At 40.8% G+C, this 17,707-nt stretch overlaps 1 protein-coding gene across 1 annotated transcript; it reads right to left on the reverse strand.

Annotated features, from left to right (window-relative positions):
- Positions 1 to 595: 595 nt before the first annotated feature.
- LOC106588498 (NACHT, LRR and PYD domains-containing protein 3) lies at positions 596 to 17,229 on the reverse strand. Its single transcript, XM_082970339.1, has 13 exons — positions 17,144 to 17,229; positions 14,376 to 14,502; positions 13,998 to 14,114; positions 13,609 to 13,722; positions 13,344 to 13,457; positions 13,060 to 13,173; positions 12,815 to 12,899; positions 12,470 to 12,698; positions 9,493 to 11,281; positions 9,065 to 9,238; positions 3,059 to 3,232; positions 2,726 to 2,772; positions 596 to 1,695 (listed from the first exon to the last, which is right to left on the reverse strand). Exons 2-13 carry the CDS (start codon positions 14,495 to 14,497, stop codon positions 1,157 to 1,159), a joined length of 3,618 nt encoding a protein of 1,205 aa, XP_082826465.1. The 5' UTR covers positions 14,498 to 14,502; positions 17,144 to 17,229; the 3' UTR covers positions 596 to 1,156.
- Between the last annotated feature and the right edge of the window lie 478 nt (positions 17,230 to 17,707).

Raw genomic sequence — 17,707 nt, forward strand, 5'->3', positions numbered from 1 at the left:
GGATGCTTTAGTCCAGGTCTGGGAGGACATCCCTCAGGAGACCATCCGCCACCTCATCAGGAGCATGCCCATGCATTGTAGGGAGGTCATACAGGCACGTGGAGGCCACACACACTACTGAGCCTCATTTTGACTTGTTTTAAGGACATTACATCAAAGTTGGATCAGCCTGTAGTGTGGTTTTCCACTTTAATTTTGAGTGGGACTCCAAATACAGACCTCCATGGGTTGATAAATTGGATTTCCATTGATTATTTTTGTGTGATTTTGTTGTCAGCACATTCAACTATGTGAAGAAAAAAGTATTCAATATGATTATTTCTTTCATTCAGATCTAGGATGTGTTGTTTAAGTGTTCCCTTTATTTTTTTGAGCAGTGTATATTTTGATTTGTTTAATTAACACCTTTTTGGATACTACATGATTCCATATGTGTTATTTCATAGTTTTGATGTCAATGTAGAAAATAGTAAAAATTAAGAAATGTCCTTAAATGAGTAGGTGTGTCCAAACTTTTGACTGGTACTGTGGTTACACAACACCATTAATTTAAATGCATATTCTTATCAAATAAATTCAACATTTTGAACATCGCTTCTTTCATCTGTTTTATTAACCTCATTAGTCTGTGACAATTACATTACATTCAGTGTATTGTGTTCATACAGAAGCAAGATTGTTGCGTCAACAATTTTACAAACAGGCTACGGTCAACAAACAAATTCTGTCATCTATTTACATATCTAATAATCATCTGTTAAAGATGCAGTCCAGGATCGTAAGCACAACAAATTCGCAACATATTGTACGAATTAGATTCGTAACATCATACGAATTGCAAAAAATATGTACTATATATACAACAACAAAAAAACACAACATGTAACAATTTCAATGATTTTACTGAGTTACAGATGATATAAGGAAATTAGCCAATTGAAATAAATTCATAAGCCCTAATCTATGGATTTCACATGACTGGGCAGGGGCACAGCTAGCAGTAGGCCTGGAGGGCATAGGCCCACCCACTGGGGAGCAAGGCCCAGCCAATCAGAATGAGTTTTTTTTTCTCACAAAGGGGCTTTATTTATTTTTTATATTCGAGTGAAGCATAACCCATCATGTCACCCAGTTGTGTTTCAATAGGAGTGTGACTTCAGTAGGCTATCTGACACAGAGAAACTGAGGATTTGGACCAACTGACCCCAAACCCAGGATACAGGGGCTCAGTGAATGTGGTGTGGAATGTGTGCAGGTGGATCAGTGTATCAGAGAAGGTACCATACATGTAGAAGGACAGCGTGCCGGCCACCCAGTCCAGATATACTCCTACTCTGTGAGAGCCGGAGGAGGTGAATGTTCTCTCATTATTGTGCTTGGCAGTGTAACCTTTATCAGAGCAGAACAGACACCAGGACTTGTCATTGGCTCCAAGCACACAGTCATTATGTTGTCCTCTCCTGCTGATTCCTTTATATGCAACTCCTATCATAGCCCATTTCCCACTCCACTCTACCTCCCAGTAACAGCGCCCAGACAGACCCTCTCTACACAGCACCTGTGGATGGTCCTGAAATCTCTCTAGGTGATCAGGATACGGCTGACTCCCATTCCCACATGTCAGCTTTCTATTCACCTCAGACCAAGAGAGGTTTCTGTGTGATGTGTTTGGGTCCAATGTGAGCTCAAACGCATCTGAGGGATGGGAACAAGACACAATATTACAAATGACCATCATTCACATTAGAATGATAACTCACTTTTCACTTATTCATACATTTAAAGTCGATGTTTCTAGGTATTAAAAAGGCACAGTCAGGGTAACTTGAGACGTGTTGAATGATCATATGTTATACTGTATGGTAATGTAAAACACACTTATTCCCAGTAATTACACACACTCAAACATGGTTGCACACATGAACACATACACACACACACTTCTAACACAAACACATTTTTCTCACTCTCAATGACGTATTCTCAATGTCTAAACTAGTAACACTTGTAACAAAGCCAGTCTTACATTCAAAACCTTTCAATGTGCATTCATCTTGTTGTAGACATCTTTCACCACACAACAATTGATCCAAAATATAAATTTACTGTGAAATATAATGAGTACATTGGTTTAATCACCAAAACACAACATAATGATATCCTCTCAATTTAGTTATTTTAACAACCAGTTAATCCAATAGAACAAAATGTAAGATACATGTTTAAAAATTGCCCTTTGAATGTATTATGCTTCAGTACTGTACATATCATTACATTACATTACACTATTTTCACACTAGGCAATACACTTGCACTGCCCATGTAAAATCTATAGGTTTACCAAATGTTTAAGTGATCATCAATTAAGAGCAGTCGGATTAAGTAATAGTAAAGTGTATTTTAACACAAAGAGAAGAGAATCATATTAAAAGTAATGTGCACATTTAATTGTGAAAGGCAATTACTTTATATGAACATGTATTGCAATGTGAAACATGTATTTCTAGATGAAACACTGTTTGGTGTAAAAGTGAATAGGATTTTTTGTTGTCAATTGAACTGTGCTTAGTGTTTTGAAACACCTTCCTTCTTGATGACCTGTTTTGAATTTTATAGAGTTTGAGAGTTGCGAAAATGTACCACATACTTATGAAAATTGCACCAAAGCGATAAAAAAAACAAAGATTTATTTATAGGCATATTCTTCACAGCAGTTAACACTCACATTTTCTAAGCCCAGGTTTCATTGTGTGTTCTCCACCATGTTCCACACTGTAGGGGTGAACAGAAGAACAGACAGTCATTGAGTGATACACGTACACACACACACACACACACACACACACACACACACACACACACACACACACACACACACACACACACACACACACACACACACACACACACACACACACACACACACACACACACGGTCAACATATAACTGCTTCCAAGTGGTGGTAAGAGTCTTTGGCTTACAGTAAATTATGATAACTAGCCTGATAACTCAAACAAGTCTGATATGAACATGGATTGACAGAAATCCTCTACATACTTGAGTCTCTCCAGTCTGCAGTGTGGATCCTCCAGTCGAGCAGAGAGCAGTCTGACTCCTGAGTCTCCTGGGTGATTGTAGCTCAGGTCAAGCTCTCTCAGGTGTGAGGGGTTTAACCTCAGAGCTGAGACCAGAGAAGCACAGCCTTCCTCCGTGACCAGACAGCCTGACAGCCTGCAAATAGTTTTAGATCATTTCAAAATCACTTTGGTATTTTTTGATGGTGAAGTGGCATTATATTGTTTTCAACCTTTTCAGATATATCACTGTCCCTAAACCTTCCATATTCTTCCATAACCTTCCATATTAATATATGGATGTATCATTATTAAAAATGTACAATTATTGAAGTATTGCTTGTAGAGAGAAACATTTATATTACAAATATTTGAGTAGACTGACCAGACTAGTTTAAAAAGCAGTATCAGTCAAAAGAAAGAAGGTGTGGTATCAGATTTAGATTGTATTGAGTAAACCAGGGCTGCCCAACCCTCTTCCTGGAGAGCACCACGTGCTCTCACCACTGGTGTCCCCCAGGGCTCTGTTCTAGGCCCTCTCCTATTCTCGCTATACACCAAGTCACTTGGCTCTGTCATATCCTCACATGGTCTCTCCTATCATTGCTATGCAGACGACACACAATTAATCTTCTCCTTTCCCCCTTCTGATAACCAGGTGGCGAAACGCATCTCTGCATGTTTTTTTTTTCATAGATTTTTTTTTCATTTTTGTATTTTTATTATATATTTTTTTTTCCAAGATGGCGTAGCAGTTCAGACGTCCTCTACCCTCCTCTTGTCGTGTCCCGTGTATATATATATTTACATATATTTTTTTTTTTTCTGTCTTCACTTATCTTTTTATATATATACATTTTTTTTAATTATAAAAACTCAACCTCAAAGCACTCTCCTGCAACCCGCCTCACCAATTTAAAAAAGAAAGTATTATTTACCTCATCTGAATTCCACAACAGAAGCTAGCAAGTGTTTAGCCATTTTCACTGGCTAACGTTGAAGTTCAGCTAGCCACGGTTAGCTGTCCTCAGCTATCCATTAGCTCGAAAAGCTATCGCCAGTTTTTGTACAGCGCGACTCAGACCAGAGCATACCGGACCTATTCTCTCTCCTTTCCCCGATTTCTACCGCAGGCTCTGGACATTTACACCTGGATCTTGCAGCTAACTAGCTGCTACCTGAGTGACTATTGGCAACGTCGGTCACGGAATTAACACACATTATTACGGAGCTAGCCAGCTAGCCAGCTGAAGAGTTCCGTCAGCCACTCCTGGGCTATTCCTGAGCTAACCAGCTGAAGTGTCTCCTGGGCTACAACTCACCTATCCTGACCCGTTTTACTGCCGATGCGGAGCCCCATCGGGTCTTCACGACTGGACCACCGACGTTATCTGCCCGAGGGAGTTATCCAACTGGCCCCTCCGTCGCGACGTAACCTGATCGCCCATCTGCGGCCCGCTAATCGTTAACTGTCTTTTCGGCTGCGATCTGAATAGGTCTATCGGACACTTTTCTTGGGCCACTATAACTAACTATTTTGCCAACTTGGACTGGTCCCCCCTTCCACACGGAACCCCACTAACCCACAGACGGAAACGCACGAGGTGGCTAAAAACAGACCTCCCTCCCATCTTCCACCAGCTTGCTACCTATGGCCCGGCTAGCTGTCTGAATCTCACTGGACCCTTTGATCACTCGGCTAAGCATGCCTCTCCTTAATGTCAATATGCCTTCTCCATTGCTGTTCTGGTTAGTGTTTATTGGCTTATTTCACTGTAGAGCCTCAAGCCCTGCTCATTATACCTTATCCAACCTCTCAGTTCCTCCACCCACACATGCTATGACATCTTCTGGTTTCAATGATGTTTCTAGAGACAATATCTCTCTCATAATCACTAAATGCCTAGGTTTACCTCCTCTGTACTCACATCCCACCATACCTTTGTCTGTACATTATACCTTGAAGCTATTTTATCGCCCCCAGAAACCTGCTCCTTTTTCTCTCTATTCTGGACGTCACAGACGACCAATTCTTATAGCTTTTAGCCGTACCCTCATACTTATTCTTCTCTGCTCCTCTGGGGATGTAGAGGTGAATCCAGGCCCTGCAGTGCCTGGCTCCACTCCTACTCCCCAGGCGCTCTCTTTTGATGACTTCTGTAACCGTAATAACCTTGGTTTCATGCATGTTAACATTAGAAGCCTCCTCCCTAAGTTTGTTTTATTCACTGCTTTAGCACACTCTGCCAACCCGGATGTCCTAGCTGTGTCTGAATCTTGGCTTAGGAAGTCCACCAAAAACTCTGAAATCTTCATCCCTAACTACAACGTTTTCAGACAAGATAGAACGACCAAAGGGGGCGGTGTTGCAATCTACTGCAGAGATAGCCTGCAGAGTTCTGTCCTGCTATCCAGGTCTGTACCCAAACAATTTGAACTTCTACTTTTAAAAATCCACCTCTCCAAAAACAAGTCTCTCACCGTTGCCGCCTGCTATAGACCACCCTCGGCCCCTAGTTGTGCTCTGGACACCATATGTGAACTGATTGCCCCCCATCTATCTTCAGAGCTCGTGCTACTAGGTGACCTAAACTGGGACATGCTTAACACCCCAGCCATCCTACAATCCAAGCTTGATGCCCTCAATCTCACACAAATTATTAATGAACCCACCAGGTACAACCCCAAAGCCGCAAACACTGGCACCCTCATAGATATCATCCTAACCAACGTGCCCTCTAAATACACCTCTGCTGTTTTCAACCAAGATCTCAGCGATCACTGCCTCATTGCCTGCACCCGTAATGGGTCAGCGGTCAAACGACCTCCACTCATCACTGTCAAACGCTCCCTGAAACATTTCAACGAGCAAGCCTTTCTATTCGACCTGGCCCTGGTATCCTGGAAGGATATTGACCTCATCCCGTCAGTAGAGGATGCCTGGTTATTTAAAAAAAATGCCTTCCTCTCCATCTTAAATAAGCATGCCCCTTTCAAGAAATTTAGAACCAGGAACAGATATAGCCCTTGGTTCTCCCCAGACCTGACTGCCCTTAACCAACACAAAAATATCCTGTGGCGTTCTGCATTAGCATCGAACTGCCCCCGCGATATGCAACTTTTTAGGGAAGTTAGAAACCAATACACACAGGCAGTTAGAAACGCCAAGGCTAGCTTTTTCAAACAGAAATTCGCTTCGTGCAACTCCAACTCTAAAAAGTTCTGGGACATTGTAAAGTCCATGGAGAATAAGAACACCTCCTCCCAACTGCCCACTGCACTGAGGATAGGAAACTCTGTCACCACCGATAAGCCCACTATAATTGAGAATTTCAATAAGCATTTTTCTACGGCTGGCCATGCTTTCCACCTAACTACCCCTACTGCATTCAACAGCACTGCACCCCCCACAGCTACTCGCCCAAGCCTCCCCCATTTCTCCTTCTCCCAAATCCAATCAGCTGATGTTCTGAAAGAGCTGCAAAATCTGGACCCCTACAAATCAGCTGGGCTTGACAATCTGGACCCTTTCTTTCTAAAATTATCTGCCGAAATTATTGCAACCCCTATTACTAGCCTGTTCAACCTCTCTTTCGTGTCGTCTGAGATTCCCATAGATTGGAAAGCAGCTGCTGTCATCCCCCTCTTCAAAGGAGGTGACAATCTTGACCCAAATTGCTACAGACCTATATCCATCCTACCCTGCCTTTCTAAGGTCTTCGAAAGCCATGTCAACAAACAGATTACCGACCATTTCGAAACCCACCGCACCCTCTCCGCTATGCAATCTGGTTTCAGAGCTGGTCATGGGTGCACCTCAGCCACGCTCAAGGTCCTAAACGACATCGTAACCCGCCATCGATAAGAAACAATACTGTGCTGCCGTATTCATTGACCTGGCCAAAGCTTTTGACTCTGTTAATCACCACATCCTTATCGGCAGACTCAGTAGCCTTGGTTTCTCAAACGATTGCGTCGCCTGGCTCACCAACTACTTCTCTGACAGAGTTCAGTGTGTCAAATCGGAGGGCCTACTGTCTGGACCTCTGGCAGTCTCTATGGGGGTACCACAGGGTTCAATTCTTGGGCCAACTCTTTTCTCTGTATACATAAATGATGTCGCTCTTGCTGCTGGTGAATCTCTGATCCACCTCTACGCAGACGACACCATTCTGTACACTTCTGGCCCTTCTTTGGACACTGTGTTAACAACCCTCCAGACGAGCTTCAATGCCATTCAACTCTCCTTCCGTGGTCTCCAACTGCTCCTAAACACAAGTAAAACTAAATGCATGCTCTTCAACCGATCGCTGCCTGCACCTGCCCGCCTGTCCAGCATCACTTCTCTGGACGGTTCTAACTTAGAATTTGTGGACAACTACAAATACCTAGGTGTCTGGTTAGACTGTAAACTCTCCTTCCAGACTCACATCAATCATCTCTAATCCAAAGTGAAATCTCGAATTGGCTTCCTATTTCGCAACAAAGCATCCTTCACTCATGCTGCCAAACATACCCTCGTAAAACTGACCATCCTACCAATCCTCGACTTCGGCGATGTAATTTACAAAATAGCTTCCAATACCCTACTCAACAAGCTGGATGCAGTCTATCACAGTGCCATCCGTTTTGTCACCAAAGCCCCATATACTACCCACCACTGCGACCTGTACGCTCTCGTTGGCTGGCCTTCGCTTCATAATCGTCGCCAAACACATTGGCTCCAGGTCATCTACAAGACCCTGCTAGGTAAAGTCCCCCCTTATCTCCGCTCACTGGTCACCATAGCAGCACCCACCTGTAGCACGCGCTCCAGCAGGTATATCTCTCTGGTCACCCCTAAAGCCAACTCCTCCTTTGGTCGTCTCTCCTTCCAGTTCTCTGCTGCCAATGACTGGAACGAACTACAAAAATCTCTGAAACTGGAAACACTTATCTCCCTCACTAGCTTTAAGCACCAGCTGTCAGAGCAGCTCACAGATCACTGCACCTGTACATAGCCCATCTATAATTTAGCCCAAACCACTACCTCTTCCCCTACTGTATTTATTTATTTTATTTATTTTGCTCCTTTGCACCATATTATTTATATTTTATCTCTGAACTTTCTTCAAACTACAAATCTACCATTCCAGTGTTTTTCTTGCTATACTTTATTTACTTTGCCATCATGGCATTTTTTTGCCTTTACCTCCCTTATCTCACATCATTTGCTCACATTGTATATAGTCTTATTTTTTTTATTTTTTTTCTACTGCATCATTGATTGTATGTTGTTTTACTCCATGTGTAACTCTGTGTTTTTGTATGTTGTCGAACTGCTTTGCTTTATCTTGGCCAGGTCGCAATTGTAAATGAGAACTTGTTCTCAACTTGCCTACCTGGTTAAATGAAGGTAAAATAAAATAAATAAAAACAAAACATGCTAACCTCAGACATTTGTGCCTCTGTAACTTTGTCATACATCATTAATCATTATTCATTCATGTTTATCCATAATCATGGTAGCATCCACATGAATGTAGAAGTGTTCAGAACATCTTACATTCTTAATCACAATAAAAGTGACACAAGACATTATTCACCATTCGGTTTCTATTCGGCAAAACATAATCCAAAACACAACCAAAACAAACTGCAAATGCATCCAACAAGTTTGTAGTCACAAGCTTGATATAATCACCAAGTGCAAGGAATATGAGATTAAATACTACACATCTGACTACTTTAATATACCAAACGTGAATTTGGCCAAATACTTATGACATCTTCAAATGGGGGGAGATACATAATAAAGTTATTTTATGCCTAAATGGTAAGATAGATATGTCTGAAATGCCCCTAAAAGAAAGTGTTATTCTGTACTGTTGCCTAATATCTTAAATCCAAAATGCTGGAGCATAGAGACAAATTAAAAATGTAAGCCTGGTAAACACATGTGGATCCAGTGAACAGTTATCACATGTTGACTAAAAATAGGAATACTGACCTCAGAGTCTCCAGTTTACATTGTGGATTCTGCAGTCCAGCAGAGAGCATCCTCACTCCTGAATCATTCAGGTCATTGTTACTCAGATCCAGCTCTCTCAGGTGTGAGGGGTTTGACTTCAGGGCTGAGGCCAGAGAAGCACAACCTTCCTCTGTGACTCCACAGTCGGACAGCCTGACAGAGAGATCATCATGATTTCACATCGACAGTGTTAATTTAACATGAGTAGTGTAGAAGTAGAAAGGCATTTGGGTTATTCTCTCGACATATAGATTCATCTTCCGTCTCCTAGAATTGTATGGTCATATTGTTACACTGATGCGAACATCAATGTATTATTCCATAGGTTGTTCAATAGTGCATATTTTTTTCTAAATAGAATATTTTATGATTAATACTTAAATGTCATTGTACCAATATGTACTCACAGGGCTACTCGGGAGGCTTTGACCACTGGCAGCAGCCTCAGAAGACCTTCCTCTGATTTGGAGTATTTCTTCAGGTCAAACACCTCCAGCTCCTCTTCTGAAGTCATCAACACAAAGGCCAAAGCTGACCACAGTGCAGGTGAGAGTTTTTCATTGGAGACATTTCCTGAGCTCAGGTAGCTTTGGATCTCCTTCACTAGAGAATGGTCATTCAGTTCTTTCAGACAGTGGAACAGATTGATGCACCTCTCTGGAGAGGGATTCTCCCTGATCTTCTCCTTGATGTACATGACTGTTTCTTCATGGCTCTGTGGGCTGCTTCTTGTCTTTGTCAGTAGACCTCGTAAGTGCTTATGATTTGACTCCAGTGAGAGGCCCAGAAGGAAGCGGAGGAAAAGATCAAGGTGTCCACCCTCACTCTCCAAGGCTTTATCCACAGCACTCTTGTGGAAGTCAATTGCAGGTACCGGTATGTTTCTGAACAGAAATTTTTGGAAGATGAACTGTGGTTTGGCTATTAGATTCTCATTGTCATTGCTGAATCTGAGAAACACATATACAGCAGCCAGAAACTCCTGAATGCTCAGATGCACAAAGCAGAACACCTTGTCCTGGTACAGCACACACTCCTCTCTGAAAATCTGTGTGCACAATCCTGAGTACACTGAGGCTTCACTGACATCAATGCCACACTCTTTCAGGTCTTCTTCATAGAAAATTAGATTGCCTTTCACAAGCTGTTGAAAAGCCAGTTTTCCCAGTGACAGAATGCTTGTTTTATTCGAGTGTGGACTTGTCTCTTCTTTCGCAAGATACTTTTCATTTGTCTGTTTGATCTGAAATACCAGGAAGTGTGTGCACATCCCAGTTAGAGTCTGAGGCAACTCTCTCCCTTCTTCACCCATTTTCTCCAAAACTGTGGCCGAGATCCAACAGAAGACTGGTATGTGGCACATAATGTAGAGGCTCCTTGATGACTTCATGTGTGAGATGATTCTACTGGCCAGGTTCTCATCACTAAATCTCTTTCTAAAGTACTCCTCTTTTTGTGGATCATTAAACCCTCGCACCTCTGTAACCTGGTCAACACATCCTGAAGGGATCTGATTGGCTGCTGCAGGTCGAGTAGTTATCCAGAGAAGAGCAGAGGGCAGCAGATTTCCCTTGATGAGGTTTGTCAGCAGCATATCCACTGAGGTCGACTCTGTGACATCACAACAGCTCTTGTTCCTCTTGAAGTCTAGGGGCAGTCGGCACTCATCCAGACCATCAAAGATGAACAGAACTTTGTACTTGTCATAGTTGGAGATTCTTGATTCTTTTGTTTCCATTGAGAAGTGATTGAGAAGTTCAAACAAACTGTGTTTTTCCCCTTTCATCAAATTCAGCTCCCGAAAAGGAAGTGAAAATACGAATTGCACATCCTGATTTGCTTTTCCTTCAGCCCAGTCCAGAATGAACTTCTGCACAGAGACTGTTTTTCCAATGCCGGCGACTCCCTTTGTCAGCACAGTTCTGATAGGTGTGTCTTGTCCAGGTAAGGGTTTGAAGATGTCATTACATTTGATTGCCGTCTCTGGTCTTGCTTGTTTCCTGGTTGTTGTCTCTATTTGTCTTACCTCATGTTCATTATTGACCTCTCCATTTCCACCCTTTGTGATGTAGAGCTCTGTGTAGATCTTATTGAGAAGTGTTGGGTTCCCTTGCTTAGCAATACCCTCAAATACACTTTGATATTTCGTCTTTAGATTAGATTTGAGTTCCCGTTGGCAAATCAAAGCAAGCTCACCTGAATAAACAAGAAGCACAGAGGATATTCAAAATTGGAAGAATGGAGTTAAACATACATATGTTTGGTCAAAACAAAACAAATCCCGGAGATCCCACTCTGTAACTTTCTGTGTCAGTTAAACACAGTCCATAGAACAACATATTAAAATATGAGAAGAATTGAAGGGGGTATATTTGAATTTTCATACTTCCCGAAATCATATAATAAATGTACATTTACATCTTGCATAATGAAATGTTTTACTCATTTTAGAACACACAATGAGGTTTCAAATGACATCTTGTGCCACATATAGATCAACAGTTATGGTGTATTGCAATGCTCCTGTGTAGGGCCAAAACGTAATAAATATGCCAACTTTGATTCATTCTTTCGCAAATATGCTTTTAAATACAAATATAAAATATATGTCAACAATCCTTCCTCCAAAGGACCATTCTATGGATTACATTTCATGACCAACCAAAAAATCACAGCCCGTGAGGAATCACCCACATACAGTGTCTTTGCTTACATGAAGTAACCTGCTTAATGCTTACACATATATAACGTTAAAAGGTCTGAAATATACAAGTGTTTTCCATCACTCTGTACTTCAGATCACACAGGACACAGTTCTCAGAGGTCTCGTGACAAACTGGCACAAACTCTGTGTCCGGACACCATGGAGATAGAAGTCGCAGAACTCTCAATAAGTCTCACTGTTCTTGTCATTGTTTAATTGAAAGTTGTATCAGCTTCTTATCAACCAGCATTTGTAATGATGCATATACATAATTGAGAATGTGTATATGAACTTGAATGAAGAAACATCCTTTTGTACTATGCATTTGCTACTACGCCCTTGCATCTAAGATGTAACTTGCTCTTGTATCTTGCATATTGAATGTAAATACATGCATCCAAAAAAATTCCGGATGAAATTTGTTACTTTGGCCCAGCATGGCCTCGAGTCTCCTCTTTCACCTGCCAAGTCAACTTATCGAGATGACAGGTCTACATAGGATTGTGTTATAAATTAGTCAAATCTAATCATATCCCCTCTTAACTGCATGTATAAATGCATGAATGTTTTCTTTATAAGTTAAATGAATGCACACAACACATAATTGAGTTATTATGCTATGTACAGGTTTTCTACATTCTATAATGGACCAATCAACAGTAAAGGCAGACAGCTCTTACTTTTCTCCAGTGTGTCAGCAAGCTCCTTCTGGTTCATGTTCCTCAGGACGTGAAGTGTAATCTTCAGAGCCCCCTCTCTGGCACTGCACTCCTGCTTCTCATCTTCAGCATCCACCACTTCCTCATCCACCCGCTGACTCTCAAAGCCTTCATGGAGATCTGAACTCAGCATTGTCTTGAACCTCTTCAGCTCTTTCTTCACTAATGTCATGATATTCTGTTCAAGCAACTGAAATAGACAAACTGAAGAAGTTCATATCAGAATCAAATCACACATTTCACATTACAAATGCATGAATGACTGACCAATCAACTTTACAAAATGTATATAATAGGACCACATACACTGAATATGGAGGACAGGTCTGTTTGATGAGTCTGTGTAGACTGACCACTGAGAATCTCTGATTCTGATATCTCCTGTTGGTCTCTGTGGACAAAACATGAGCTTACATCTGTACATTTAACATGCACACAGAAGCAATAATACATAAGAGGGTATGCATTAAATAATTGCAACGATGTGATGTGGTCAAGACTCGTACTGTCAGCATATCATTACATGAATCTGTAAAACAATGATATCTCACATTTGTTCAAAGGAAACAACTCCATCTCTGAACCTAAAAGGTGGATCCATAGACTGGTCACTCTTCATAGACACACAGCTGGGTGCCGTGATGGCTGGTCTCTCCTGCTGGACCCTGACAAAAATACAAAGAGACTTAAGCAACTTTAATACAGTAAAACTTTGGTAGTAGTAGCTGTAGCAAAATACTCCAATGAGCAACAATAAATCAGTAGTGTTTTTAACACAATGACAAAGTTGACATTTTGACCAAATTAACATCAACCAAGTAATATTGGTTCTTACCTTTCTACAGTAGAAATGTTTTCCTCTTTAAATGTGAGAGGTGGTTCCATAGACAGGTCATTCTTCATGGACACGCAGCTGGGCACAGGTGAGTCTAGTCTCTGCTGCTTTAACCTGCCAAAAGCACAAAGAAACCAGTCAGTTTGTTGTACTCACAGAGACTCATCTGGTTGGCAGGAAACATCAAGAAAAAGGACAATCAGTATGAAATAGAAAATGTCACGTTCATTCTCCGTCTTCTGTATGTTCTATTAATAAAACACACCGTTGTTCAATGGAAACTTCTCCTTCTCTGAACATGATAGGTGGATTCATAGATTTGTCACTCTTCATGGACACACAGCTGGGTACAGGGGAGGCTGGTCTCGGATGTTCGATCCTGACAAAAGCACAAAACTCCTCATTCTTCAATCAGAAGTACAACATGGAACATAACTATAAAAAACACAGAGATATTTTGTTGCATTTTCTCTCTCTTCGTTCTAGTTCACTTTTATAGTTCTATCTGTTCTCTTAACACGTATGGACCCCAAACTTAATCCAGCATCTGACCAATTACACAAGACTTGAGTTCTGGGTTAGAGTGTTGTAGACTAATTGACCAAGTTGACATTTTGGACAAATTGACATTGACCAAGTCCAATGGCTTCTTGCCTTTTTTCAGTAGAAAGGTTTCCCTCTTTAAACGTGAGAGGTAGATCCATAGATTGGTCACATTTCATGGACACACAGCTGCATACAGGGGAGTTGGGTCTCTCCTGATGGATTGGGCTTTAACACAACAGAGACATACCTTCAGTCTGTAATATATTTTGCCTAACGAAAATGTGAAACAATTTTGTCACTCTTTAAATTGCACACGCATGCACACACACACACACACACACACACACACACACACACACACACACACACACACACACACACACACACACACACACACACACACACGCACACACACACACACACACACACACACACACACACACACACACACACACACACACACACACACACACGCACATGTCCTACCTCGTAGCTTTAGTGTCATGTACCCCAGAGAGACTAATGTTAGAGGCAGTGCCCCCCTCCTCCCTGTCCCCAGAGAGACTCATTTTAGAGGCAGTGCCCCACTCCCCTCCTCTGTAGGTCATCAGACCTACAGTAGAAAACACACAATGGAGAGTGACACACACTTCCTGGATCAAAACTCATACTGTAAAGACTACAGAGACACAATGTCTGGATCAGAACCAAACAGAAAATAATGACACATATTACCTTGAGCAAACCAATACCCATCAAATAAAAACAAACATGGACAGAAATCGTGTTTTGTTTTTGCTCTTCAACTATCAGCCAATTTACTGATAACCAAGAACAACTGATTCACTTCCTTTTTGAAAAAATGTTAGACTGAGTAACTAAACTGAAGTAGCAGCACTTACTTCAACATCCATGTATTCATTCTCTCCGCTAGTAGATACACAGACTTCCAGTCATTGCGCTAATGCTAGTTAGCATTGGCTTGCGAAACTACCTCCCTTCATTTATTGATTTATTTATTTAACCTTTATTTAGCTAGGCAAGTCAGTTAAGAACAAATTCTTATTTACAATGACAGCCTAGGAACTGTGGGTTAACTGCCTTGTTCAGGGACAGAACAACAGATTTTTACCTTGTCAGCTCAGGGCTGTTGGTCTTAGTTCTTAATGGGGCATGCTTATTTAAGATGGCGAGGAAAGCACTTTTGAAGAGTAACCAGGCATCTTCTACTGACGGGATGTGGTCAATATCCTTCCAGGATACCTGGGCCAAGTTGATTTGAAAGGCCTGCTCGCTGAAGTGTTTTAGGGAGCGTTTGACAGTGATGAGGAGTGGTCAGTAGACCACGGACCCATTACGCACGCAAGCAATGAGGCAGTGATCGCTGAGATCCTGGTTGAAGACAGCAGACGTGTATTTAGAGGGCAAGTTGGTCAGGATGATATCTAAGAAGGTGCCCATGGTTACGGATTTAGGGTTGTACCTGGTAGGTTCATTGATAATTTGTGTGAGATTGAGGGCATCTAGCTTAGATTGTAGGACAGCTGGGGTGTTAAAACCTGTTAAGGACAGACGTTCCGCTAGTGGAACGCCGTTCCGCCTGCGGAACCCCTAGCCAATAGCCAATGGCATCGCACAACGCGAAATACAAAACCAACTAAAATACCACAATTCAATTTTCTCAAACAATCAACTATTTTACACCATTTTAAAGACAAGACTCTCGTTAATCTAATCACATTGTCAGATTTCAAAAAGGCTTTACAGCGAAAGCAAAACATTAGATTATGTCAGGAGAGTACCCTGCCAAAAATAATCACACAGCCATTTTCAAAGCAAGCATATGTCACAAAAACCAAAACCACAGCTAAATGCAGCACTAACCTTTGATGATCTTCATCAGATGACACTCCTAGGACATTATGTTATATAATACATGCATGTTTTGTTCAATCAAGTTCATATTTATATCAAAAAACAGCTTTTTACATTAGCATGTGATGTTCAGAACTAGCATACCCACCGCAAACTTCCGGCGAATTTACTACATTACTCACGATAAACGTTGACAAAATACATAACAATCATTTTAAGAATTATAGATACAGAACTCCTTTATACAATCGCGGTGTCAGATTTTAATATAGCTTTTCGGCGAAAGCACATTTTGCAATATTCTGAGTAGATAGCTCGGCCATCACAGGCTAGCTAATTTGACACCCACCAAGTTTGGTGCTGACTAAACTCAGAATTACTATAAGAAAAATTGGATTACCTTTGCTGTTCTTCTTCAGAATGCACTCCCAGGACTTCTACTTCAACAACAAATGTTGTTTTGGTTCGAAATAATCCATAGTTGTATTGAAATAGCTCCGTTTTGTTCGTGCGTTGAGGTCACTATCCGAAGGGTGATGCGCGGGCGCATTTCGTGACAAAAAAATTCAAAATATTCCATTACCGTACTTCGAAGCATGTCAAACGCTGTTTAAAATCAATTTTTATGCTATTTTTCTCGTAAAATAGCGATAATATTCCAACCGGGCGACGTTGTATTCATTCAAAGACTGAAAGAAAAACATGGAGTCATCTTGTGGACACGCATCTCTAGTGTTATTGTTCCCTGCCTGACCACTCACAAAAACTCCTGGAAAACCTAGGCGTTGAGTGACGATGAGACAGGTTTTGTCTCTAGAGGCACCATTTAAGCCAGGTGAGGTCACCGCATGTGTGGGGGGTGGAACAAAAGGACTAGCTAAGGCATATAGAGCGTATTTTGAACACAGACAAACCTTGTATAAAATATGTTCAATTTGTACCTTTAAAACAATGTTAGATCTTCAACGTTATATCCCCATCAGATACCCTTTGGTCTCCCATCCAGTTTTAACCAAGCCCTGCTTAACTGTGATATTTGTCACTGACTATTACCAATGTGCTATTGTGAGAATGATTGTTGAGAGATCTCCATTTAATAACAAAAATATTTACTGTAGCTATCAAAGTCATTCCACAAAGAGTAGGTTTAGCAAAGCAAATTAAATGTGACCATACTTTATCACTCATGCTGTATATCATCAATCATGCTATTTAGGCCTATATAGCATTTGCAGCTATTGTCATCAACAGCTATTGCTTAAATTAAACACAGAATTAAACTAAAAATAGACCATACAAATGTAATGATATTTAGTGATGTTAAATTGTGTTTGGTTGTCAACGGAACCAAATATTAACATTTGAAGGAGATTACTTACTTTATTATTTTCTTCTCTCACGATAATTTTTTCTCTATCCTCTCAAAATGGAACCTGAATAAGAACAAATGTACTTTCAGTTTAAGCTCACCTGTCTTCCCACCCCACCCTGATAAAAGAGTGTTGTATTGATATCAAACATTAGATGGCAGTAAACACCTGTTCTAACTAGACTTTTTTTTGTAATTTATTTTTCTTTATTTTTGCAGTTAAATCTGTATACATACAAGAAGTATACAAACAGACAATGATAACATATGCTAGGGGTACAACTAATTACAGATTATACAAAGACCTTAAAAGATACACACGTATTGATTGTTTTAACAGCTTTCTTATTAGTATAATGTAGAATGGTCTTAATGTATTGCTCTAATTCCTTATAGAAAACATGGAAGGGTGGTTTTTAATTAGTGAATTCACATTTATGAATATTACATTTTTCTATTAGCACAATTAGATTTATGATGTAAAATATTTTTTCTTTATCCTTATTATAGTTAAGGTAACCGAGCAGCACATCCTCCCATAAAAAAAAAAAAGTAATCAAGAATATTAACAATG

This window comes from Salmo salar, chromosome 27 (genome assembly GCF_965601325.2).
Source record: "Salmo salar chromosome 27, fSalSal1, whole genome shotgun sequence".
NCBI lineage: Eukaryota > Metazoa > Chordata > Actinopteri > Salmoniformes > Salmonidae > Salmo > Salmo salar.

Coding starts and splice junctions, on each gene's coding strand:
- LOC106588498 (XM_082970339.1), bottom strand. CDS start 14,497: ATGACCTACAGAGGAGGGGAGTGGGGCACTGCCTCTAAAATGAGTCTC. Junction 12,699..12,814: donor ACCTGTCCTCCATATTCAGT/GTATGTGGTCCT, acceptor TGTCTATTTCAG/TTGCTTGAACAGAATATCAT. Junction 11,282..12,469: donor TGCTGACACACTGGAGAAAA/GTAAGAGCTGTC, acceptor TTGTTTATTCAG/GTGAGCTTGCTTTGATTTGC.